The 26,490-nt window shown below is 39.1% G+C and overlaps 1 protein-coding gene across 1 annotated transcript in view; it reads right to left on the reverse strand.

Annotated features, from left to right (window-relative positions):
- Positions 1 to 948: 948 nt before the first annotated feature.
- Positions 949 to 26,490, reverse strand: part of LOC121843815 (ATP-binding cassette sub-family C member 12-like) — a 46,886-nt gene continuing 21,344 nt past the window's right edge. The window contains exons 7-13 of the mRNA XM_042313661.1: positions 20,091 to 20,264; positions 17,823 to 17,970; positions 7,543 to 7,691; positions 2,875 to 2,982; positions 1,922 to 2,164; positions 1,263 to 1,334; positions 949 to 1,077 (exon numbers count right to left, since the gene is read on the reverse strand). Coding sequence (XP_042169595.1) covers positions 949 to 1,077; positions 1,263 to 1,334; positions 1,922 to 2,164; positions 2,875 to 2,982; positions 7,543 to 7,691; positions 17,823 to 17,970; positions 20,091 to 20,264 — 1,023 coding nt within the window. The remainder of the gene's footprint in view (positions 1,078 to 1,262; positions 1,335 to 1,921; positions 2,165 to 2,874; positions 2,983 to 7,542; positions 7,692 to 17,822; positions 17,971 to 20,090; positions 20,265 to 26,490) is intronic.

Below are 26,490 nucleotides of genomic sequence, written 5' to 3' on the forward strand. Positions count from 1 at the left end.
AAGGAGAACAGACCACAGTAACATTACCTGACCAGGTAAAGTAAAGGAGAACAGACCACAGTAACATTACCTGGCCAGGTAAAGTAAAGGAGAACAGACCACAGTAACATTACCTGGCCAGGTAAAGTAAAGGTGAACAGACCACAGTAATATTACCTGGCCAGGTAAAGTAAAGGAGAACAGACCACAGTAACATTACCTGGCCAGGTAAAGTAAAGGTGAACAGACCACAGTAACATTACCTGGCCAGGTAAAGTAAAGGAGAACAGACCACAGTAACATTACCTGGCCAGGTAAAGTAAAGGAGAACAGACCACAGTAACATTACCTGGCCAGGTAAAGTAAAGGAGAACAGACCACAGTAATATTACCTGGCCAGGTAGAGTAAAGGAGAACAGACCACAGTAACATTACCTGGCCAGGTAAAGGAGAACAGACCACAGTAACATTACCTGGCCAGGTAAAGTAAAGGAGAACAGACCACAGTAACATTACCTGGCCAGGTAAAGTAAAGGAGAACAGACCACAGTAATATTACCTGGCCAGGTAAAGTAAAGGAGAACAGACCACAGTAACATTACCTGGCCAGGTAAAGGAGAACAGACCACAGTAATATTACCTGGCCAGGTAAAGTAAAGGAGAACAGACCACAGTAATATTACATGGCCAGGTAAAGGAGAACAGACCACAGTAACATTACCTGGCCAGGTAAAGTAAAGGAGAACAGACCACAGTAATATTACCTGGCCAGGTAAAGTAAAGGAGAACAGACCACAGTAACATTACCTGGCCAGGTAAAGGAGAACAGACCACAGTAACATTACCTGGCCAGGTAAAGTAAAGGAGAACAGACCACAGTAACATTACCTGACCAGGTAAAGTAAAGGAGAACAGACCACAGTAACATTACCTGACCAGGTAAAGTAAAGGAGAACAGTAACAGTAACACTACCTGGTCTGGTTGAAGGGTTCCCCCATCAAGATATTATCTTGGACCGTACCGTGGAAGATCCAGGCCTGCTGGGAAACATAGGCAAACTCTCCGTCTGCTGTGACTGAACCATGCTGCAGGTGCATCTGGGGAACATATCACGCAACACAAAACATTACTTAATACACTTTTTTGGAAGAATCTTTGGATGAGACAATTCATTTGACCATGTCTGCCACTTTTCAGTCATAGTGATGCATTTATTCTCTGTGGCATGTATTCGTTGTATCCGTGAACATGTAACTGATAAGTGGTAACAAACACTTTGAACCTGTTCTAAGATGCTCGATATCAGCGATGTCTTCCCACTTCCCACGTTGCCACAGATACCAAGCAGGTTTCCCTAAAAAGGCAAACAGTCATCAGTAATCAATCACATAACTCCGACCCCTGCTAATCCCACCGAAATCTGACCCCTGCTTACCTTATCTTAACTCTGACCCCTGCTTACCTCATCTAACTCTGACCCCTGCTTAACCTAATCTAACTCTGACCCCTGCTTAACCTCATCTAACTCTGACCCCTGCTTAACCTCATCTAACTCTGACCCCTGCTTATCTCATCTAACTCTGACCCCTGCTTACCTCACCTAACCCAGACCCCACTCACCCCATCTCACCCAATAAAAAGCCCTATCTAACCCAGACCCCACTCACCCATTCTAACCCAATCAAAAGCCCTATCTAACCCAGACCCCACTCACCCCATCTCACCCAATAAAAAGCCCTATCTAACCCAGACCCCACTCACCCATTCTAACCCAATCAAAAGCCCTATCTAACCCAGACCCCACTCACCCATTCTAACCCAATCAAAAGCCCTATCTAACCCAGACCCCACTCACCCCATCTAACCCAATCAAAAGCCCTATCTAACCCAGACCCCATCTCACCCAATCATAAGCCCTATCTAACCCCAACCAGCACCTACCTTAGGCAGGTTGAAGGAGATGTTTCTCAGGGTGGCTTTGGCCTTGCCCGGTGTGTGAGTCCCGTTCTGGCCCTGTGGTTCCACCTTCCCTCCCTTCAGAGAGGCTGTGGTGCCTGGTGCCGTAGTGGTTGTCGGTCCTTCAGGCCTGGCCCAGGTGAATGTTGCCTTCTCCATGACCAGGGCCGAGGAGGACCCGTGTCTCTGGACCAGGTACGAGTCTGGGTTCTGTGTCATCAGCAGTTTCTACACACACACACACACAGAGTGGACACGCACACGCACGCACACACACATACACAACCCCCCACACACACACACACACAGACCACACAGAGAGTGAGACATACACACACGCACACACACACAACCCCCCCACACACACACACACACACACCCATACACAACCCCCACACACACACAGAGTGGACACGCACACACACACATACACAACCCCCCCCCCACACACACACACACACACAAGCAGGCACACACACACACACAAACACATCCACCCCCAAATAATCACAAATGGCAACCCCAGCACACACACACACACGCAGGCACACACACACACACACACACACACACACAAATAATCACAAATGTAAACATGTAGATTTACACACATACAAAGTATACAAACCCACACACACACACACACACACACACACAGTAAACACACAACACAGTAAACACACAGCAAACAACACACACAGTAAACACACAGCAAACACACACACACAGTAAACACACAGTAAACACACACACACAGTAAACACACAGTAAACACACAACACAGTAAACACACAGCAAACACACACACACAGTAAACACGCAGAGCTTATCTTCACGCTACAAAGAGACTGATAACAGAAATGCTTCATGTGCTTCATGATATATGGTACGAGGATGAAGTTGATGATTGATAATGTTTTAAAGGAGAGGAGGCTGACCTTTAGCCGGGCTAGCGATACCAGTCCCTCGGCTATGGCTTTGACAGAGAACGGCAGCAACCCCAGGGAGAACCGCATGGAGTTAAAGATGGCGATTGTGGTAAAAGCCTGGTTAAAACAAGATGGCGATTGTGGTAAAAGCCTGGTTAAAACAAGATGGCGATTGTGGTAAAAGCCTGGTTAAAACAAGATGGCGATTAGGGTAACAGCTGGTTAAAACAAGATGGCGATTAGGGTAACAGCCTGGTTAAAACAAGATGGCGATTGTGGTAAAAGCCTGGTTAAAACAAGATGGCGATTGTGGTAAAAGCCTGGTTAAAACAAGATGGCGATTAGGGTAACAGCCTGGTTAAAACAAGATGGCGATTAGGTAACAGCCTGGTTAAAACAAGATGGCGATTGTGGTAAAAGCCTGGTTAAAACAAGATGGCGATTAGGGTAACAGCCTGGTTAAAACAAGATGGCGATTAGGTAACAGCCTGGTTAAAACAAGATGGCGATTAGTGGTAACAGCCTGGTTAAAACAAGATGGCGATTGTGGTAAAAGCCTGGTTAAAACAAGATGGCGATTAGGGTAACAGCCTGATAAAAACAAGATGGCTATTAGGGTAACAGCCTGGTTAAAACAAGATGGCGATTGTGGTAACAGCCTGGTAAAAACAAGATGGCGATTAGGGTAACAGCCTGGTAAAAACAAGATGGCGATTAGGGTAACAGCCTGGTAAAAACAAGATGGCGATAAGGGTAACAGCCTGATAAAAACAAGATGGCGATTAGGTATTAGGACTATGTATTAGGTCTAGGTATTAGGACTAGGTATTAGGACTAGGTATTAGGACTATGTATTAGGTCTATCTATTAGGACTAGGTATAGGTATTAGGACTAGGTATTAGGTCTAGGCATTAGGACTAGGCATTAGGTCTATGTATTAGGTCTATCTATTAGGACTAGGTATTAGGACTAGGCATTAGGACTAGGTATTAGGTCTAGGTATTAGGACTAGGTATTAGGTCTAGGTATTAGGACTAGGTTTTAGGTCTAGTTATTAGGACTAGGTATTAGGACTAGGTATTAGGACTAGGTATTAGGACTAGGCATTAGGTCTATGTATTAGGTCTATCTATTAGGACTAGGTATTAGGACTAGGCATTAGGACATGGTATTAGGTCTAGGTATTAGGACTAGGTATTAGGTCTAGGTATTAGGTCTAGTTATTAGGACTAGGTATTAGGACTAGGTATTAGGACTAGGTATTAGGACTAGGTATTAGGACTAGGCATTAGGTCTAGGTATTAGGACTAGGTCTAGGTATTAGGACTAGGTATTAGGACTAGGTATTAGGACTAGGTATTAGGACTAGGTATTAGGACCAGGTATTAGGTCTAGGTATTAGGACTAGGTATTAGGACCAGGCATTAGGACTAGGTATTAGGTCTAGGTATTAGGACTAGGCATTAGGACTAGGTATTAGGTCTAGGTATTAGGACTAGGTATTAGGACCAGGTATTAGGACCAGGTATTAGGACTAGGTATTTGGACTAGGTATTAGGACCAGGTATTAGGACCAGGTATTAGGACTAGGTATTAGGACTAGGTATTAGGACCAGGTATTAGGACTAGGTATTAGGACTAGGTCTAGGTATTAGGACTAGGTATTAGGACCAGGTATTAAGTCTAGGTATTAGGACCAGGTATTAGGACTAGGACTAGGCATTAGGTCTAGGTATTAGGTCTAGGTATTAGGACTAGGTATTAGGACTAGGTCTAGGTATTAGGACTAGGTATTAGGACCAGGTATTAGGACTAGGTATGAGGACTAGGTATTAGTTCTAGGTATTAGGACTAGGTATTAGGACTAGGTATTAGGACTAGGCATTAGGTCTAGGTATTAGGACCAGGTATTAGGTCTAGGTATTAGGACTAGGTCTAAGTGGTAGGTCTATGTATTAGGTCTAGGTATTAGGACTAGGTCTAGGTATTAGGTCTAGGTATTAGGACTAGGTCTAGGTATTAGGTCTAGGTATTAGGTCTAGGTATTATGTCTAGGTATTAGGACCAGGTATTAGGACCAGGTATTAGGACCAGGTATTAGGACTAGGTCTAGGTATTAGGACTAGGTATTAGGACTAATACTAGATATTAGGTCTAGGTATTAGGACTAGGTATTAGGACTAGGTATTAGGTCTAGGTATTAGGTCTAGGTATTAGAACCAGGTATTAGGACCAGGTATTAGAAGTAGGTATTAGGACTAGGTCTAGGTATTAGGACTAGGTATTAGGACTAGGTATTAGGACTAGGTCTAGGTATTAGGACCAGGTATTAGGACTAGGTATTAGGTCTAGGTATAAGGACTAGGTATTAGGACTAGGTCTAGGTATTAGGACTAGGTATTAGGACCAGGTATTAGGTCTAGGTATTAGGACTAGGTATTAGGACAAGGTCTAGGTATTAGGACTAGGTCTAGGTATTAGGACTAGGTATTAGGACTAGGACTAGGTATTAGGTCTAGGTATTAGGACTAGGTCTAGGTATTAGGTCTATGTAATAGGACTAGGTATTAGGACCAGGTATTATGACCAGGTATTAGGACTAGGTATTAGGTCTAGGTATTAGGACTAGGTCTAGATATTAGGACTAGGTATTAGGACTAGGTCTAGGTATTAGGACTAGGTATTAGGACTAGGTATTAGGACAAGGTATTAGGACTAGGTACTAGGACTAGGCATTAGGTCTATGTATTAGGTCTAGGTATTAGGACAAGGTGTTAGGACTAGGTATTAGGACTAGGTATTAGGACTAGGCATTAGGACTAGGTATTAGGTCTAGGTATTAGGACTAGGTATTAGGACCAGGTATTAGGACCAGGTATTAGGACTAGGTATTAGGACTAGGTATTAGGACAAGGCATTAGGTCTAGGTATTAGGACTAGGTCTAGGTATTAGACTACTAGGGACTAGGTATTAGGACTAGGTATTAGGACCAGGTATTAGGTCTAGGTATTAGGACTAGGTATTAGGACCAGGCATTAGGACTAGGTATTAGGTCTAGGTATTAGGACTAGGCATTAGGACTAGGTATTAGGTCTAGGTATTAGGACTAGGTATTAGGACCAGGTATTAGGACCAGGTATTAGGACTAGGTATTTGGACTAGGTATTAGGACCAGGTATTAGGACCAGGTATTAGGACTAGGTATTAGGACTAGGTATTAGGACCAGGTATTAGGACTAGGTATTAGGACTAGGTCTAGGTATTAGGACTAGGTATTAGGACCAGGTATTAAGTCTAGGTATTAGGACCAGGTATTAGGACTAGGACTAGGCATTAGGTCTAGGTATTAGGTCTAGGTATTAGGACTAGGTATTAGGACTAGGTCTAGGTATTAGGACTAGGTATTAGGACCAGGTATTAGGACTAGGTATGAGGACTAGGTATTAGTTCTAGGTATTAGGACTAGGTATTAGGACTAGGTATTAGGACTAGGCATTAGGTCTAGGTATTAGGACCAGGTATTAGGTCTAGGTATTAGGACTAGGTCTAAGTGGTAGGTCTATGTATTAGGTCTAGGTATTAGGACTAGGTCTAGGTATTAGGTCTAGGTATTAGGACTAGGTCTAGGTATTAGGTCTAGGTATTAGGTCTAGGTATTATGTCTAGGTATTAGGACCAGGTATTAGGACCAGGTATTAGGACCAGGTATTAGGACTAGGTCTAGGTATTAGGACTAGGTATTAGGACTAATACTAGATATTAGGTCTAGGTATTAGGACTAGGTATTAGGACTAGGTATTAGGTCTAGGTATTAGGTCTAGGTATTAGAACCAGGTATTAGGACCAGGTATTAGAAGTAGGTATTAGGACTAGGTCTAGGTATTAGGACTAGGTATTAGGACTAGGTATTAGGACTAGGTCTAGGTATTAGGACCAGGTATTAGGACTAGGTATTAGGTCTAGGAATAAGGACTAGGTATTAGGACTAGGTCTAGGTATTAGGACTAGGTATTAGGACCAGGTATTAGGTCTAGGTATTAGGACTAGGTATTAGGACAAGGTCTAGGTATTAGGACTAGGTCTAGGTATTAGGACTAGGTATTAGGACTAGGACTAGGTATTAGGTCTAGGTATTAGGACTAGGTCTAGGTATTAGGTCTATGTAATAGGACTAGGTATTAGGACCAGGTATTATGACCAGGTATTAGGACTAGGTATTAGGTCTAGGTATTAGGACTAGGTCTAGATATTAGGACTAGGTATTAGGACTAGGTCTAGGTATTAGGACTAGGTATTAGGACTAGGTATTAGGACTAGGTATTAGGACAAGGTATTAGGACTAGGTACTAGGACTAGGCATTAGGTCTATGTATTAGGTCTAGGTATTAGGACAAGGTGTTAGGACTAGGTATTAGGACTAGGTATTAGGACTAGGCATTAGGACTAGGTATTAGGTCTAGGTATTAGGACTAGGTATTAGGTCTAGGTATTAGGACTAGGTACTAGGACTAGGCATTAGGTCTATGTATTAGGTCTAGGTATTAGGACTAGGTATTAGGACTAGGCATTAGGACTAGGTATTAGGTCTAGGTATTAGGACTAGGTATTAGGTCTAGGTATTAGGACTAGGTACTAGGACTAGGCATTAGGACTAGGCATTAGGTATACTACTCACTTCCGAGGAGCTTAGGGGCAGGCCCAGCAGGGTGTGGACTACGAAGGTGAGGATGGTTGCCAGGGTGGGGATGATGGTTGTGATGGAGGAGTTGATACTCTGGATGTAGCCAGCCATCTCCAGCAGCTGCTTCTCATTCTTCCTGATGTCTGATGGGGAAACACAGGGAGGCAGATATGGAATGTGTCCAAAATGGATCCCTATTCCCTTTATATGGCACTATATCCAGACACACTGTACACAGTGTAAATAACGCTCTCGTAAAGATTTATACCAAATGTCTGAGAGCTCTAATAATATACTAGTATGTACAGTGACTATAGAACTCTAATAATATACTAGTATGTACAGTGACTATAGAACTCTAATAATATACTAGTATGTACAGTGACTATAGAACTCTAATAATATACTAGTATGTACAGTGACTATAGAACTCTAATAATATACTAGTATGTACAGTGACTATAGAACTCTAATAATATACTAGTATCTACAGTGACTATAGAACTCTAATAATATACTAGTATGTACAGTGACTATAGAACTCTAATAATATACTAGTATGTACAGTGACTATAGAACTCTACAGTGACTATAGAACTCTAATAATATACTAGTATGTACAGTGACTATAGAACTCTAATAATATACTAGTATGTACAGTGACTATAGAACTCTAATAATATACTAGTATGTACAGTGACTATAGAACTCTAATAATATACTAGTATATACAGTGACTATAGAACTCTAATAATATACTAGTATATACAGTGACTATAGAACTCTAATAATATACTAGTATGTACAGTGACTATAGAATAATATACTAGTATGTACAGTGACTATAGAACTCTAATAATATACTAGTATATACAGTGACTATAGAACTCTAATAATATACTAGTATATACAGTGACTATAGAACTCTAATAATATACTAGTATGTACAGTGACTATAGAACTCTAATAATATACTAGTATATACAGTGACTATAGAACTCTAATAATATACTAGTATGTACAGTGACTATAGAACTCTAATAATATACTAGTATATACAGTGACTATAGAACTCTAATATACTAGTATGTACAGTGACTATAGAACTCTAATAATATACTAGTATGTACAGTGACTATAGAACTCTAATAATATACTAGTATGTACAGTGACTATAGAACTCTAATAATATACTAGTATGTACAGTGACTATAGAACTCTAATAATATACTAGTATGTACAGTGACTATAGAACTCTAATAATATACTAGTATATACAGTGACTATAGAACTCTAATAATATACTAGTATGTACAGTGACTATAGAACTCTAATAATATACTAGTATGTACAGTGACTATAGAACTCTAATAATATACTAGTATGTACAGTGACTATAGAACTCTAATAATATACTAGTATGTACAGTGACTATAGAACTCTAATATACTAGTATGTACAGTGACTATAGAACTCTAATAATATACTAGTATGTACAGTGACTATAGAACTCTAATAATATACTAGTATATACAGTGACTATAGAACTCTAATAATATACTAGTATATACAGTGACTATAGAACTCTAATAATATACTAGTATAGTGACTAGTAATATACAGTGACTATAGAACTCTAATAATATACTAGTATGTACAGTGACTATAGAACTCTAATAATATACTAGTATGTACAGTGACTATAGAACTCTAATAATATACTAGTATGTACAGTGACTATAGAACTCTAATAATATACTAGTATGTACAGTGACTATAGAACTCTAATAATATACTAGTATGTACAGTGACTATAGAACTCTAATAATATACTAGTATGTACAGTGACTATAGAACTCTAATAATATACTAGTATGTACAGTGACTATAGAACTCTAATAATATACTAGTATGTACAGTGACTATAGAACTCTAATAATATACTAGTATGTACAGTGACTATAGAACTCTAATAATAACTAGTATCTACAGTGACTATAGAACTCTAATAATATACTAGTATCTACAGTGACTATAGAACTCTAATAATATACTAGTATGTACAGTGACTATAGAACTCTAATAATATAGTATGTACAGTGACTATAGAACTCTAATAATATACTAGTATGTACAGTGACTATAGAACTCTAATATACTAGTATGTACAGTGACTATAGAACTCTAATAATATACTAGTATGTACAGTGACTATAGAACTCTAATAATATACTAGTATATACAGTGACTATAGAACTCTAATAATATACTAGTATATACAGTGACTATAGAACTCTAATAATATACTAGTATGTACAGTGACTATAGAACTAGTATGTACAGTGACTATAGAACTCTAATAATATACTAGTATGTACAGTGACTATAGAACTCTAATAATATACTAGTATGTACAGTGACTATAGAACTCTAATAATATACTAGTATGTACAGTGACTATAGAACTCTAATAATATACTAGTATGTACAGTGACTATAGAACTCTAATAATATACTAGTATGTGCAGTGACTATAGAACTCTAATAATATACTAGTATCTACAGTGACTATAGAACTCTAATAATATACTAGTATGTACAGTGACTATAGAACTCTAATAATATACTAGTATGTACAGTGACTATAGAACTATAATAATATACTAGTATACAGTGACTATAGAACTCTAATAATGACTAGTAGAGTGACTATAGAATAATATACTAGTATGTACAGTGACTATAGAACTCTAATAATATACTAGTATACAGTGACTATAGAACTCTAATAATATACTAGTATGTACAGTGACTATAGAACTCTAATAATATACTAGTATGTACAGTGACTATAGAACTCTAATAATATACTAGTATGTACAGTGACTATAGAACTCTAATAATATACTAGTATGTACAGTGACTATAGAACTCTAATAATATACTAGTATGTACAGTGACTATAGAACTCTAATAATATACTAGTATGTACAGTGACTATAGAACTCTAATAATATACTAGTATGTACAGTGACTATAGAACTCTAATAATATACTAGTATGTACAGTGACTATAGAACTCTAATAATATACTAGTATGTACAGTGACTATAGAACTCTAATAATATACTAGTATGTACAGTGACTATAGAACTCTAATAATATACTAGTATGTACAGTGACTATAGAACTCTAATAATATACTAGTATGTACAGTGACTATAGAACTCTAATAATATACTAGTATGTACAGTGACTATAGAACTCTAATAATATACTAGTATGTACAGTGACTATAGAACTCTAATAATATACTAGTATGTACAGTGACTATAGAACTCTAATAATATACTAGTATGTACAGTGACTATAGAACTCTAATAATATACTAATAGTGACTATAGAACTCTAATAATATACTAGTATGTACAGTGACTATAGAACTCTAATAATATACTAGTATGTACAGTGACTATAGAACTCTAATAATATACTAGTATCTACAGTGACTATAGAACTCTAATAATATACTAGTATGTACAGTGACTATAGAACTCTAATAATATACTAGTATGTACAGTGACTATAGAACTCTAATAATATACTAGTATATACAGTGACCATAGAACTCTAATAATATACTAGTATGTACAGTGACTATAGAACTCTAATATACTAGTATGTACAGTGACTATAGAACTCTAATAATATACTAGTATGTACAGTGACTATAGAACTCTAATAATATACTAGTATGTACAGTGACTATAGAACTCTAATAATATACTAGTATGTACAGTGACTATAGAACTCTAATAATATACTAGTATGTACAGTGACTATAGAACTCTAATAATATACTAGTATGTACAGTGACTATAGAACTCTAATAATATACTAGTATGTACAGTGACTATAGAACTCTAATAATATACTAGTATGTACAGTGACTATAGAACTCTAATAATATACTAGTATGTACAGTGACTATAGAACTCTAATAATATACTAGTATGTACAGTGACTATAGAACTCTAATAATATACTAGTATGTACAGTGACTATAGAACTCTAATAATATACTAGTATGTACAGTGACTATAGAACTCTAATAATATACTAGTATGTACAGTGACTATAGAACTCTAATAATATACTAGTATGTACAGTGACTATAGAACTCTAATAATATACTAGTATGTACAGTGACTATAGAACTCTAATATACTAGTATGTACAGTGACTATAGAACTAATATATACTAGAACTATAATATACTAGTATGTACAGTGACTATAGAACTCTAATAATATACTAGTATGTACAGTGACTATAGAACTCTAATAATATACTAGTATGTACAGTGACTATAGAACTCTAATAATATACTAGTATGTACAGTGACTATAGAACTCTAATAATATACTAGTATGTACAGTGACTATAGAACTCTAATAATATACTAGTATGTACAGTGACTATAGAACTCTAATAATATACTAGTATGTACAGTGACTATAGAACTCTAATAATATACTAGTATGTACAGTGACTATAGAACTCTAATAATATACTAGTATGTACAGTGACTATAGAACTCTAATAATATACTAGTATGTACAGTGACTATAGAACTCTAATAATATACTAGAACTCTAATAATATACTACAGTGACTATAGAACTCTAATAATATACTAGTATGTACAGTGACTATAGAACTCTAATAATATACTAGTATGTACAGTGACTATAGAACTCTAATAATATACTAGTATGTACAGTGACTATAGAACTCTAGTATGTACAGTGACTATAGAATAATATACTAGTATGTACAGTGACTATAGAACTCTAATAATATACTAGTATGTACAGTGACTATAGAACTCATAATATACTAGTAATAGTGACTAGTATATACTAGTATGTACAGTGACTATAGAACTCTAATAATATACTAGTATGTACAGTGACTATAGAACTCTAATAATATACTAGTATGTACAGTGACTATAGAACTCTAATAATATACTAGTATGTACAGTGTGACTAATAATATACTAGTAACAGTGACTATAGAACTCTAATAATATACTAGTATGTACAGTGACTATAGAACTCTAATAATATACTAGTATGTACAGTGACTATAGAACTCTAATAATATACTAGTATGTACAGTGACTATAGAACTCTAATAATATACTAGTATGTACAGTGACTATAGAACTCTAATAATATACTAGTATGTACAGTGACTATAGAACTCTAATAATATACTAGTATGTACAGTGACTATAGAACTCTAATAATATACTAGTATGTACAGTGACTATAGAACTCTAATAATATACTAGTATGTACAGTGACTATAGAACTCTAATAATATACTAGTATGTACAGTGTGACTAATAATATATAGAACTGACTAATAATATACTAGTATGTACAGTGACTATAGAACTCTAATAATATACTAGTATGTACAGTGACTATAGAACTCTAATAATATACTAGTATGTACAGTGACTATAGAACTCTAATAATATACTAGTATGTACAGTGACTATAGAACTCTAATAATATACTAGTATGTACAGTGACTATAGAACTCTAATAATATACTAGTATGTACAGTGACTATAGAACTCTAATAATATACTAGTATGTACAGTGACTATAGAACTCTAATAATATACTAGTATGTACAGTGACTATAGAACTCTAATAATATACTAGTATGTACAGTGACTATAGAACTCTAATAATATACTAGTATGTACAGTGACTATAGAACTCTAATATATACTAGTATGTACAGTGACTATAGAACTCTAATAATATACTAGTATGTACAGTGACTATAGAACTAATAATATACTAGTATGTACAGTGACTATAGAACTCTAATAATATACTAGTATACATGACTATAGAACTCTAATAATATACTAGTATGTACAGTGACTATAGAACTCTAATAATATACTAGTATGTACAGTGACTATAGAACTCTAATAATATACTAGTATGTACAGTGACTATAGAACTCTAATAATATACTAGTATGTACAGTGACTATAGAACTCTAATAATATACTAGTATGTACAGTGACTATAGAACTCTAATAATATACTAGTATGTACAGTGACTATAGAACTCTAATAATATACTACAGTGACTATAGAACTCTAATATATACTAGTATGTACAGTGACTATAGAACTCTAATAATATACTAGTATGTACAGTGACTATAGAACTCTAATAATATACTAGTATGTACAGTGACTATAGAACTCTAATAATATACTAGTATGTACAGTGACTATAGAACTCTAATAATATACTAGTATGTACAGTGACTATAGAACTCTAATAATATACTAGTATGTACAGTGACTATAGAACTCTAATAATATACTAGTATGTACAGTGACTATAGAACTCTAATAATATACTAGTATGTACAGAACTCTAATAATATACTGACTATAGAACTCTAATAATATACTAGTATGTACAGTGACTATAGAACTCTAATAATATACTAGTATAGAACTCTAATAATATACAGTGACTATAGAACTCTAATAATATACTAGTATGTACAGTGACTATAGAACTCTAATAATATACTAGTATGTACAGTGACTATAGAACTCTAATAATATACTAGTATGTACAGTGACTATAGAACTCTAATAATATACTAGTATGTACAGTGACTATAGAACTCTAATAATATACTAGTATGTACAGTGACTATAGAACTCTAATAATATACTAGTATGTACAGTGAACTAATAGAACTGACTAATAATATACTAGTATGTACAGTGACTATAGAACTCTAATAATATACTAGTATGTACAGTGACTATAGAACTCTAATAATATACTAGTATGTACAGTGACTATAGAACTCTAATAATATACTAGTATGTACAGTGACTATAGAACTCTAATAATATACTAGTATGTACAGTGACTATAGAACTCTAATAATATACTAGTATGTACAGTGACTATAGAACTCTAATAATATACTAGTATGTACAGTGACTAATAATATAGTAACAGTGACTATCTAATAATATACTAGTATGTACAGTGACTATAGAACTCTAATAATATACTAGTATGTACAGTGACTATAGAACTCTAATAATATACTAGTATGTACAGTGACTATAGAACTCTAATAATATACTAGTATGTACAGTGACTATAGAACTAATAATATACTAGTATGTACAGTGACTATAGAACTCTAATAATATACTAGTATGTACAGTGACTATAGAACTCTAATAATATACTAGTATGTACAGTGACTATAGAACTCTAATAATATACTAGTATGTACAGTGACTATAGAACTCTAATAATATACTAGTATGTACAGTGACTATAGAACTCTATAATAATATACTAGTATGTACAGTGACTATAGAACTCTAATAATATACTAGTATGTACAGTGACTATAGAACTCTAATAATATACTAGTATGTACAGTGACTATAGAACTCTAATATACTATACTGACTATAGAACTCTAATAATATACTAGTATCTACAGTGACTATAGAACTCTAATAATATACTAGTATGTACAGTGACTATAGAACTCTAATAATATACTAGTATGTACAGTGACTATAGAACTCTAATAATATACTAGTATATACAGTGACTATAGAACTCTAATAATATACTAGTATGTACAGTGACTATAGAACTAATAATATACTAGTATGTACAGTGACTATAGAACTCTAATAATATACTACAGTGACTATAGTACAGTATGTACAGTGACTATAGAACTCTAATAATATACTAGTATGTACAGTGACTATAGAACTCTAATAATATACTAGTATGTACAGTGACTATAGAACTCTAATAATATACTAGTATGTACAGTGACTATAGAACTCTAATAATATACTAGTATGTACAGTGACTATAGAACTCTAATAATATACTAGTATGTACAGTGACTATAGAACTCTAATAATATACTAGTATGTACAGTGACTATAGAACTCTAATAATATACTAGTATGTACAGTGACTATAGAACTCTAATAATATACTAGTATGTACAGTGACTATAGAACTCTAATAATATACTAGTATGTACAGTGACTATAGAACTCTAATAATATACTAGTATGTACAGTGACTATAGAACTCTAATATACTAGTATGTACAGTGACTATAGAACTCTAATAATATACTAGTATGTACAGTGACTATAGAACTCTAATAATATACTAGTATATACAGTGACTATAGAACTCTAATAATATACTAGTATCTACAGTGACTATAGAACTCTAATATACTAGTATGTACAGTGACTATAGAACTCTAATAATATACTAGTATGTAGTGACTATAGAACTCTAATAATATACTAGTATGTACAGTGACTATAGAACTCTAATAATATACTAGTATGTACAGTGACTATAGAACTCTAATAATATACTAGTATGTACAGTGACTATAGAACTCTAATAATATACTAGTATGTACAGTGACTATAGAACTCTAATATACTAGTATGTACAGTGACTATAGAACTCTAATAATATACTAGTATGTACAGTGACTATAGAACTCTAATAATATACTAGTATGTACAGTGACTATAGAACTCTAATAATATACTAGTATATACAGTGACTATAGAACTCTAATAATATACTAGTATATACAGTGACTATAGAACTCTAATAATATACTAGTATGTACAGTGACTATAGAACTATAATAATATACTAGTATGTACAGTGACTATAGAACTCTAATAATATACTAGTATGTACAGTGACTATAGAACTATAATAATATACTAGTATATACAGTGACTATAGAACTATAATAATATACTAGTATATACAGTGACTATAGAACTATAATAATATACTAGTATCGACAGTGACTATAGAACTCTAATAATATACTAGTATGTACAGTGACTATAGAACTCTAATAATATACTAGTATGTACAGTGACTATAGAACTCTAATAATATACTAGTATGTACAGTGACTATAGAACTCTAATAATATACTAGTATGTACAGTGACTATAGAACTATAATAATATACTAGTATGTACAGTGACTATAGAACTATAATAATATACTAGTATCGACAGTGACTATAGAACTCTAATAATATACAAGTATGTACAGTGACTATAGAACTCTAATAATATACTAGTATGTACAGTGACCATAGAACTCTAATAATATACTAGTATATACAGTGACTATAGAACTCTAATAATATACTAGTATGTACAGTGACTATAGAACTCTAATAATATACTAGTATGTACAGTGACTATAGAACTCTAATAATATACTAGTATGTACAGTGACTATAGAACTATAATAATATACTAGTATGTACAGTGACTATAGAACTATAATAATATACTAGTATCGACAGTGACTATAGAACTCTAATAATATACAAGTATGTACAGTGACTATAGAACTCTAATAATATACTAGTATGTACAGTGACCATAGAACTCTAATAATATACTAGTATGTACAGTGACTATAGAACTCTAATAATATACTAGTATGTACAGTGACTATAGAACTCTAATAATATACTAGTATCGACAGTGACTATAGAACTCTAATAATATACTAGTATGTACAGTGACTATAGAACTCTAATAATATACTAGTATGTACAGTGACTATAGAACTCTAATAATATACTAGTATGTACAGTGACTATAGAACTCTAATAATATACTAGTATGTACAGTGACTATAGAACTCTAATAATATACTAGTCTGTACAGTGACTATAGAACTCTAATAATATACTGGTATATACAGTGACTATAGAACTCTAATAATATACTAGTATGTACAGTGACTATAGAACTCTAATAATATACTAGTATCTACAGTGACTATAGAACTCTAATAATATACTAGTATGTACAGTGACTATAGAACTCTAATAATATACTAGTATGTACAGTGACTATAGAACTCTAATAATATACTAGCATCGACAGTGCCTGTAGAAAGTCTACACACCTTTGAACTTTATTCAAATGTTTCTGCTTTAAAATTACAACTAAAAAGGATTCAAAATGTTTTTTTTCATTCAGATCTACACATTACTATATTATCAGGAAATGGTATTTGGCCAATAAACACCTTCAGTATCCTCTTTAGATACCTTCCCTACACCCTGTGGTGACCCTACTCTTCCTTACCGGTGATTTTCTTCTCGAAGGAGGTTTCCCAGGCATACATCTTGATGAGTTTGATGCAGGTGAGAACCTCGTTCATGGTGCGGACACGAGTGTCTGTGACGCTCACTGCTTTCCTCCTGAACACTTGGATCAGTCTGGCCATGAAAAACTACAGACGACACAACGACATACTGGTCAGTCTGGCCATGAAAAACTACAGACGACACAACGACATACTGGTCAGTCTGGCCCAAGGTAATCTACAGACAACACAACGACATACTGGTCAGTCTGGCCCAAGGTAATCTACAGACAACACAACGACATACTGGTCAGTCTGGCCCAAGGTAAACTACAGACAATACGATGACATACTGGTCAGTCTGGCCCATGGTAAACTACAGACAACACAACAACATACTGGTCAGTCTGGCCATGAAAACTACAGACGACACAACGACATACTGGTCAGTCTGGCCCAAGGTAAACTACAGACGACACAACGACATACTGGTCAGTCTGGCCATGAAAACTACAGACAACACAACAACATACTGGTCAGTCTGGCCCAAGGTAAACTACAGACGACACAACGACATACTGGTCAGTCTGGCCCAAGGTAAACTACAGACGACACAACGACATACTGGTCAGTCTGGCCATGAAAAACTACAGACGACACAACGACATACTGGTCAGTCTGGCCATGAAAACTACAGACGACACAACGACATACTGGTCAGTCTGGCCATGAAAAACTACAGACGACACAACGACATACTGGTCAGTCTGGCCATGAAAAACTACAGACGACACAACGACATACTGGTCAGTCTGGCCATGAAAAACTACAGACGACACAACGACATACTGGTCAGTCTGGCCATGAAAACTACAGACGACACAACGACATACTGGTCAGTCTGGCCATGAAAAACTACAGACGACACAATGACATACTGGTCAGTCTGGCCATGAAAAACTACAGACGACACAACGACATACTGGTCAGTCTGGCCATGAAAAACTACAGACGACACAACGACATACTGGTCAGTCTGGCCATGAAAAACTACAGACGACACAATGACATACTGGTCAGTCTGGCCATGAAAAACTACAGACGACACAACGACATACTGGTCAGTCTGGCCATGAAAAACTACAGACGACACAACGACATACTGGTCAGTCTGGCCATGAAAAACTACAGACGACACAACGACATACTGGTCAGTCTGGCCCAAGGTAATCTACAGACAACCCAATGACATACTGGTCAGTCTGGCCCAAGGTAAACTACAGACAATACTTCAACATACTGGTCAGTCTGGTCCATGGTAAACAACAGACAACACAACAACATACTGGTCAGTCTGGCCCATGGTAAACAACAGACAACAGAATAGCATACTGGTCAGTCACAGAGACTCCTATGAGGGTTAGGGTTAGTTCCTGTATGGGGATGAAGACGAGGTAGACAGAGACTCCTATGAGGGTTAGTACCTGTATGGGGATGAAGATGAGGTAGACAGAGACTCCTATGAGGGTTAGGGTTAGTTCCTGTATGGGGATGAAGATGAGGTAGACAGAGACTCCTATGAGGGTTAGTACCTGTATGGGGATGAAGATGAGGTAGACAGAGACTCCTATGAGGGTTAGTACCTGTATGGGGATGAAGATGAGGTAGACAGAGACTCCTATGAGGGTTAGGGTTAGTACCTGTTTGGGGATGAAGATGAGGTAGACAGAGACTCCTATGAGGGTTGGTTCCTGTATGGGGATGAAGATGAGGTAGACAGAGACCCCTATGAGGGTTAGGGTTAGTGCCTGTTTGGGGATGAAGATGAGGTAGACAGAGACTCCTATGAGGGTTAGTTCCTGTATGGGGATGAAGATGAGGTAGACAGAGACTCCTATGAGGATTAGTACCTGTATGGGGATGAAGATGAGGTAGACAGAGACTCCTATGAGCTTTAGTACCTGTGTGGTGATGAAGATGAGGTAGACAGAGACTCCTATGAGTGTTAGTACCTGTATGGGGATGAAGATGAGGTAGACAGAGACTCCTATGAGTGTTAGTACCTGTATGGAGATGAAGATGAGGTAGACAGAGACTCCTATGAGGGTTAGTAGCTGTATGGGGATGAAGATGAGGTAGACAGAGACTCCTATGAGTGTTAGTTCCTGTATGGGGATGAAGATGAGGTAGACAGAGACTCCTATGAGGGTTAGTACCTGTATGGGGATGAAGATGAGCTAGACAGAGACTCCTATGAGCGTTAGTACCTGTATGGGGATGAAGATGAGGTAGACAGAGACTCCTATGAGGGCAGTGTATCCTAGAGTGTAGCAGGCGTAGATCATACAGGCGGTCAGTAGCACAGGGATACACAGCAGGAAGGTACCAAACAGCACAGCCTCAAACATCCTGTAGCCATCACCGGTCAGCACGTTGATCATCTGGAGGGAGGAGAGGGAGGGAGAGAGAGGAGAGGGATAAAAGAGACAAGTGGGGGGAGAGAGAAAGGAGAGAGAGAGAGAGAGAGAGAGAGAGGAGAGGGGGAGAGCGAGAGAGAGAGCGAGGGAGAGAGAGGAGAGAGAAAGAGAGTTGGGGAGAGAAAGAGAGAGGTGAGAGAGGAGAGGGAGAGAGAGAGGGAGGAGAGGAGAGGGAGAGAGCAAGAGAGAGAGAGAGAGGAGAGGGGGAGAGAGAGAGAGGAGAGGGGGAGAGAGAGAGAGAGAGACAGAGAGAGAGACTTTTTGACTTTTGGTCTTTCTTTATTGAGACATTCTCAATTCATTTAAAACTCACCCCCCCACTCCTAAAATAAAAAATAAAAACCCTCTCCTACAACCGTATATCCAAAACATCTTCCCCAGCAATACAGACAGCCCCCCCAACACACCATATCTCCTCAAACATCTCCACACATTTGATCATTTTATAGAACTCAAACTCAACCCTAAGGCGCGCAGAGACCATCCCATTAAACAGTAGTAAAAGGTCTGTTATCCCCCCACCTTTGACCCTGTTCCTCCTTGTTAGCCAAATAGCTAACTTTGCCTGAGCAAACAAAAAATTCAACAAAACACATTTTTCTTTCTCCTTACTCGAATACCTGTATCCCATTATAAACATCCCAACAGCAAAAACCACCCCCAACCTGTCACACAGACATTCCAACAGAGACATTAATGGCATTAACCTGGTGCACACAGAAAACACATGAATTACAGTTTCTATCATTTGACAGAAAGGACACCCCTGCCCAATTCCCGGATCAACCCGTGCCAACCAGCTGTTAGTGGCCAGGGCTCCATGAAGAACCCTCCACTGGAGGTCCCCTGACCTCTTTGGTACTGGGGGCTTGTAGAGCGCCCTCCATCTAAAACCCACCATACTCTCCGCCCCACATACCCCCTGCCACTGATGAGCCTTCACTCCTGTTAGGCTTCTAATGCTCCTAACCTTAACGCAGAGGTTGTAGAGGGCTTTACCTCCCACCCCTCAAACTCCCCAGGCTCGGAGTGTTAAAATCTAACAAGTCCTCCAGACCCCCTTGCCAGTCTCCAGTCTCTGCAGTCACCTGCAGTGGCGGGAACATTGGTGGCCCCTCTCCCTTTGGCCTCTCAAACACCCCCCTTACCGGCTCAGACAGTGCCTCCTGGACCTCCTCCAGGAATCTCTCCAGCAGCCTAAGAGACGTTATTCCTGTTTGTTGCGCCAAGACCTCTGGGGTTTTCCACCCCTCCTCTCCCAGCAGTCTCAGGTCACCCAGCCTTTGTAAACCCCCTGCCATCAGTTGCCTCTGCAGGGTGGCCGACTGAACCGATCTCAAAGGGATGGCTGGGTTGTGGAAGATAGGCTCCTCCCACACCCACTGCCCAGGCTCCACACCCCCTTCTCGTGTGGGCCTTAGCAGCTGCCAGGCCCTCAGCACCGCAGAGTAAAACTCTGAGAGACCTGCTGTACTCAGCCTCTCCAGCTTCATGAGGAACAGCTGCCGGTCCAACCCTAATCCGCCAGCTCTCCTCAGCAGCGCGCATGCTGGTTCTCTCCAGCCAACATCAGTGTGGTACAGCAGTCTCTGCACCGCCTTTAGTCGGAAAGCAGCCATCCTGCTCTCCAGTTCCACCAGGCCCTGTCCTCCTTCGTGGACGGTCATGTACAAAACTGCTGCCTTCAGCCAGTGATGTCCCGACCAAAAGAAGTCCACCAGCTTGCGTTGCAGGTCTGCAAGCAGACCGGGCGGGGGGTTGAGGACAGCCAGTTTATGCCACAAGGAAGATGCCACCAGGTTGTTGATTATCAGCACCCTCCCTCTATATGACACTTGGGACAGGAGCCACCTCCACCTGGCCAGTCTTGACACCACTGCCTGTGACAGCCCCTCCCAGTTCTTGCTGACCCACCTCTCCGAGCCCAGGTACACCCCCAACACTTTAAGCCCTTCACAACCCCACTGCAAACCCCTGGAAGCAGAGGAGGAGCCCTATCCCCCATGCCCCACATAACAGAGCTTTGCTCTTTCCCCAGTTTACCTTAGCTGATGAAGCTCCCTCGTACACCTTCAGACTGGTCTCTAGTTCCTGCATATCTTGCCCATCCCTGACCATCACAGAAACATCATCTGCATATGCTGAGACTGCTATTCCTGTCACCACATCCATGCCTGTCCAGCACACTCCCCGCAGTCTCCTGCGTAGCAGTCCTAAAAAAGGCTCAATGGCTAGTGTGTACAGCTGCCCAGATAGAGGGCATCCTTGTCTAATGCCCCGTCTCACCCAGACTGGCCTACTGAGCCCCCTCCCACCTTAACCATACATGACGCCCCAGCATACAACAGCTTCACACAGGTCACAAAACTCTTCCCAAACCCAAACACAGACATCACATTAAACAGATACTCATGATCCACTCTATCAAAAGCCTTCTCTTGATCTAAAGAGACCAGTCCAAAGTTCACATTAGAACCTCTCGACAAGTCCAACATGTCCCTAATCAAGAACAAGTTGTCCGTGATTGAGCGTCCCGGTACACAATATGTCTGGTCCTTGTGTATTATAGAGTCCAGATGGGACTTCAGTCTGTTAGAGAGGACCTTGGCAAAAATCTTGTAGTCCGCACAGAGTAATGCCACAGGCCTCCAGTTCTTAAGTTCACACAAGTCCCCTTTTTTGGGCAGGAGAGTCAGAGCCGCCCGACGGCAGCTCATCGGCAACTCTCCTACCCCGACGCATTCACGCAACACGCAAAAGAAATCCTGTCCAATTGTTCCCCAGAATTTTTTGTAAAATTCCACTGGAAGTCCATCGACCCCGGGTGCACGACCGGGGACATCTGGGTTACTGCCTCTGCCAGTTCATGTGACAACAGGGAATGTCCATTTCATCCCTCTGTGCCCGAGAGAGCTTAGGGAGTCCTGCGAACAAGACCTGAGCACACATAGGATCACACATTTCTGCCCTATACAATTCAGTATAAAACTCCACAGTCCGCTCCCGCATCTCCCCCACCACAGAGGTCACCCGCCCATCAGACAGCCGTAGACAATGCATACCCTTGGCTTCACTGCTCTGTCTTTCCAAACCAAAGAAGAAGGAGCTGGGAGCATCCATCTCCTTGAGCATGGAGAACCTAGCTCTTACAAGTGCTCCCTTTGCTTTAACCTGGAAAAAACTGCCCAGGTCCCTACGTAATTCGGCTAAGTTAGCCTGGAGGCCTACATTGCCTTGCCCCACCATCTCTACCTCCATCTCCCTAATACACCGCTCTAGTTCCCCCAATACTCTCCTAGCCTCTGAGGATGAGAGAGCTGTGTACTGTTGACAGAAAAGCCGAATTTGCACTTTCCCCACATCCCACCATTGACTCAGAGACTCATACTCCTCTCTTCGCTGCCCCCATCTTTCCCAAAAAGTCTGGAAACCTGAGCAAAAAGTGGCATCTTGTAAGAGCTTTACATTAAACTTCCAATAAGATGCCTGCCGGGGCCCTGGTGAAATAGACAGCCGAGCCATGGTTATGTGGTGATCCGAAAACCCCACTGGGAGAATGGTAGCACCCAGCAGCCTATTGCTCTGATTCCTGGACATGTAAAAACGATCAAGTCGAGCTGCACTCACCCTAGCCCCAAAAACCTTCACCCACGTATACTGTCTTGTGTTTGGATGTTTAGTTCTCCAAACATCCACTAGGTCAAACTGATTAAAGATATCCCTTAACACTCCCACTGACACTGAATGAGGCTCTTCCCCATTTCTGTCTTTTGTAAAATCCATTGTACAGTTCCAGTCACCTCCGATCACCAGCGTCTCCTCAGGCGCTACTTGTGAGAGTTCCTGTCTAAGACTCCCAAATAGAACCCCTCTTTCTCTCCCTGTGTTAGGCGCATACACATTTATAAAGACAAAACACATGTTGTTAATTTCTGCTTTAACAACAAGCAACCTACCCCTACACACCTCCTTTGAGGAGCAAATTTTACAGCCAGTCCCGGTGCAAAAGGACTGCCACCCCTGCACTAAGATTTGTCCCATGGCTCAACACACTTGCCCCTTTCCACCAGAGCCCCCAATCAACTTCATTCACCACATCACTATGCGTCTCCTGCAGAAACAACACCTGTACTTTTTTTGTTTTACATATTCACCCAACACACTCCTCTTTCCCGCATCTCTGGCGCCATTTATATTGAGCGAGCCTACCCGAAGAGTCTCCATAAGAAGTGGGAGAAAAGCCAGCAGAGAAATAGACCAATAGCAAAGCTCAAAAAGCCCCAGTGTCAGTAAGAAATTAAACATTTAAAACGTGTCTGAAGGTAAACCTTTACGCACTGTTGTGACCCACTTCCTCAACCTAAACCGTTTCCTGGGTGAGAGGACACCATGCCCCTCATTTGTCATAGCATGTTGTACTGATCTTACAAACTTTCTAGGATCAGGAAAAAAGCCTCAAGATTAACTTTTTCCCCTTAGTCTCATTCAGGAACCTTGTCAGTTCTCTCAACGTGTACTTAGACCCCTCTGTTTGACTGGCTGTCAGCTCCGGGCCAATTGAAGAGGAGTCTGAAAAAATAACTCCTCATCCTCTTCCTCAGACTCACTTTCCTCCTCTTCTCTATCTCCCACCCTGACCACCTGCCCTTTCTCTCTGGTTAGGGCCTCACCCACAGCAACAGGCAACATTTCCATGGTGCCTTTGTCCACACCCTTTTTCCTTTTCCTCTTGACACCCTCCTCCTCCCCCTAATCTCTTACACTTCCCCACTATACTCTCCTCATCCACTAGAATAACCTGACTAGACGCAGTATCATCTGCACCACCCTCCATAGCATGACTAGGGCCAGCCTCAGCTACACCACCCTCCATAGCATGACTAGGGCCAGCCTCAGCTACACCACCCTCCATAGCATGACTCAGCCCAGCATCATCTGCACCACCCTCCATAGTATGTCTAGGCCCAGCCTCAGCTACCCCACCATCTCTAACCTGACTAGACCCAGCCTCTGCTTCTCCACCATCTCTAGCCTGACTAGACCCAGCCTCCACTACCCTACCATCTCTAGCCTGACTAGGCCCAGCCTCATCTACACCACCATCTCTAGACTGACTAGGCCCAGCCTCTGCTGTCTGCATCTCCTTACCCCCTGCATTTTGACCTCGATTTCCCCACTTGCGCTTACACCCTCACCTTGTCTATGGCCTTTATGTGGGCACGCAAAACTCTTGTGCCCCAAATCCCCACATTCAAAACACCGTAGACTATCTGTGCTGGCAAAACCTGCATAGAGCCCCTCCCCATGCCTCACTTTAAAATGCACATTTAGCTGTTGCTCATTATTGTTCAGAAACATAAACACTTGCCTCCTGAACGAAACAACGTGCTTAACGGCATCTGCCTGAAAACCTGCTGACAGTACACGGAAACCGCTAGCAAACTTACCAAAACGACTCAGCTCTTTCCTAATTTGATCATCCGTAATAAACGGAGGCAAATTTGCCACTACAACTCTTGTTGAAGGGGTAGAGAGAGGTGAAATTGACACCAACACATCCCTTACAAATATTCCGCTAGCAATTAGCCTACCGACCAAATTAGCCCTTTTCATGAACACAACCACAGCTTTGTTCATTCTAGAAGCAGAATGTATAAACTCAGCTCCTACCTGTTCACCGACCGCGAGCAGAACCTCCTCCACCTTAACTCCGTTCTCAGGAACACACCTGAATCCATGCTGTATTGACAGCGTCTCCTCCGCGCTAGGCTGAGAAGCCATTGCGCACACTACACCTTCCAACCCCCAGGAAAGTTACTCTGTCCTCTTCCACCCTAACTTTGAAAAAAACTTTGGATACCGCTAAAAACAAATATTGCATTAACCCTCCACCATAGAAAATAACATGTAAAGAAAAAAATCAAGAAAGTTAGTTAGGATAGAGCTTTCCACACCAAACACTCAAACTCCAAAACTCCCAGCATGCACCGAGAGAGAGAGAGAGAGAAAGAGAGAGACAGAGAGAGAGTTAGAGAGAGTGAGAGAGAGAGAGAGAGAGAGAGAGAGAGAGAGAGAGAGAGAGAGAGAGAGAGAGAGAGAGAGACAGAGAGACAGAGAGAGAGAGAGAGAGAGACAGAGAGACAGAGAGAGAGAGAGAGAGAGAGAGAGAGAGAGAGAGAGAGAGAGAGAG

Source organism: Oncorhynchus tshawytscha, unplaced genomic scaffold (genome assembly GCF_018296145.1).
Source record: "Oncorhynchus tshawytscha isolate Ot180627B unplaced genomic scaffold, Otsh_v2.0 Un_contig_2286_pilon_pilon, whole genome shotgun sequence".
Taxonomy (NCBI): Eukaryota; Metazoa; Chordata; class Actinopteri; order Salmoniformes; family Salmonidae; genus Oncorhynchus; species Oncorhynchus tshawytscha.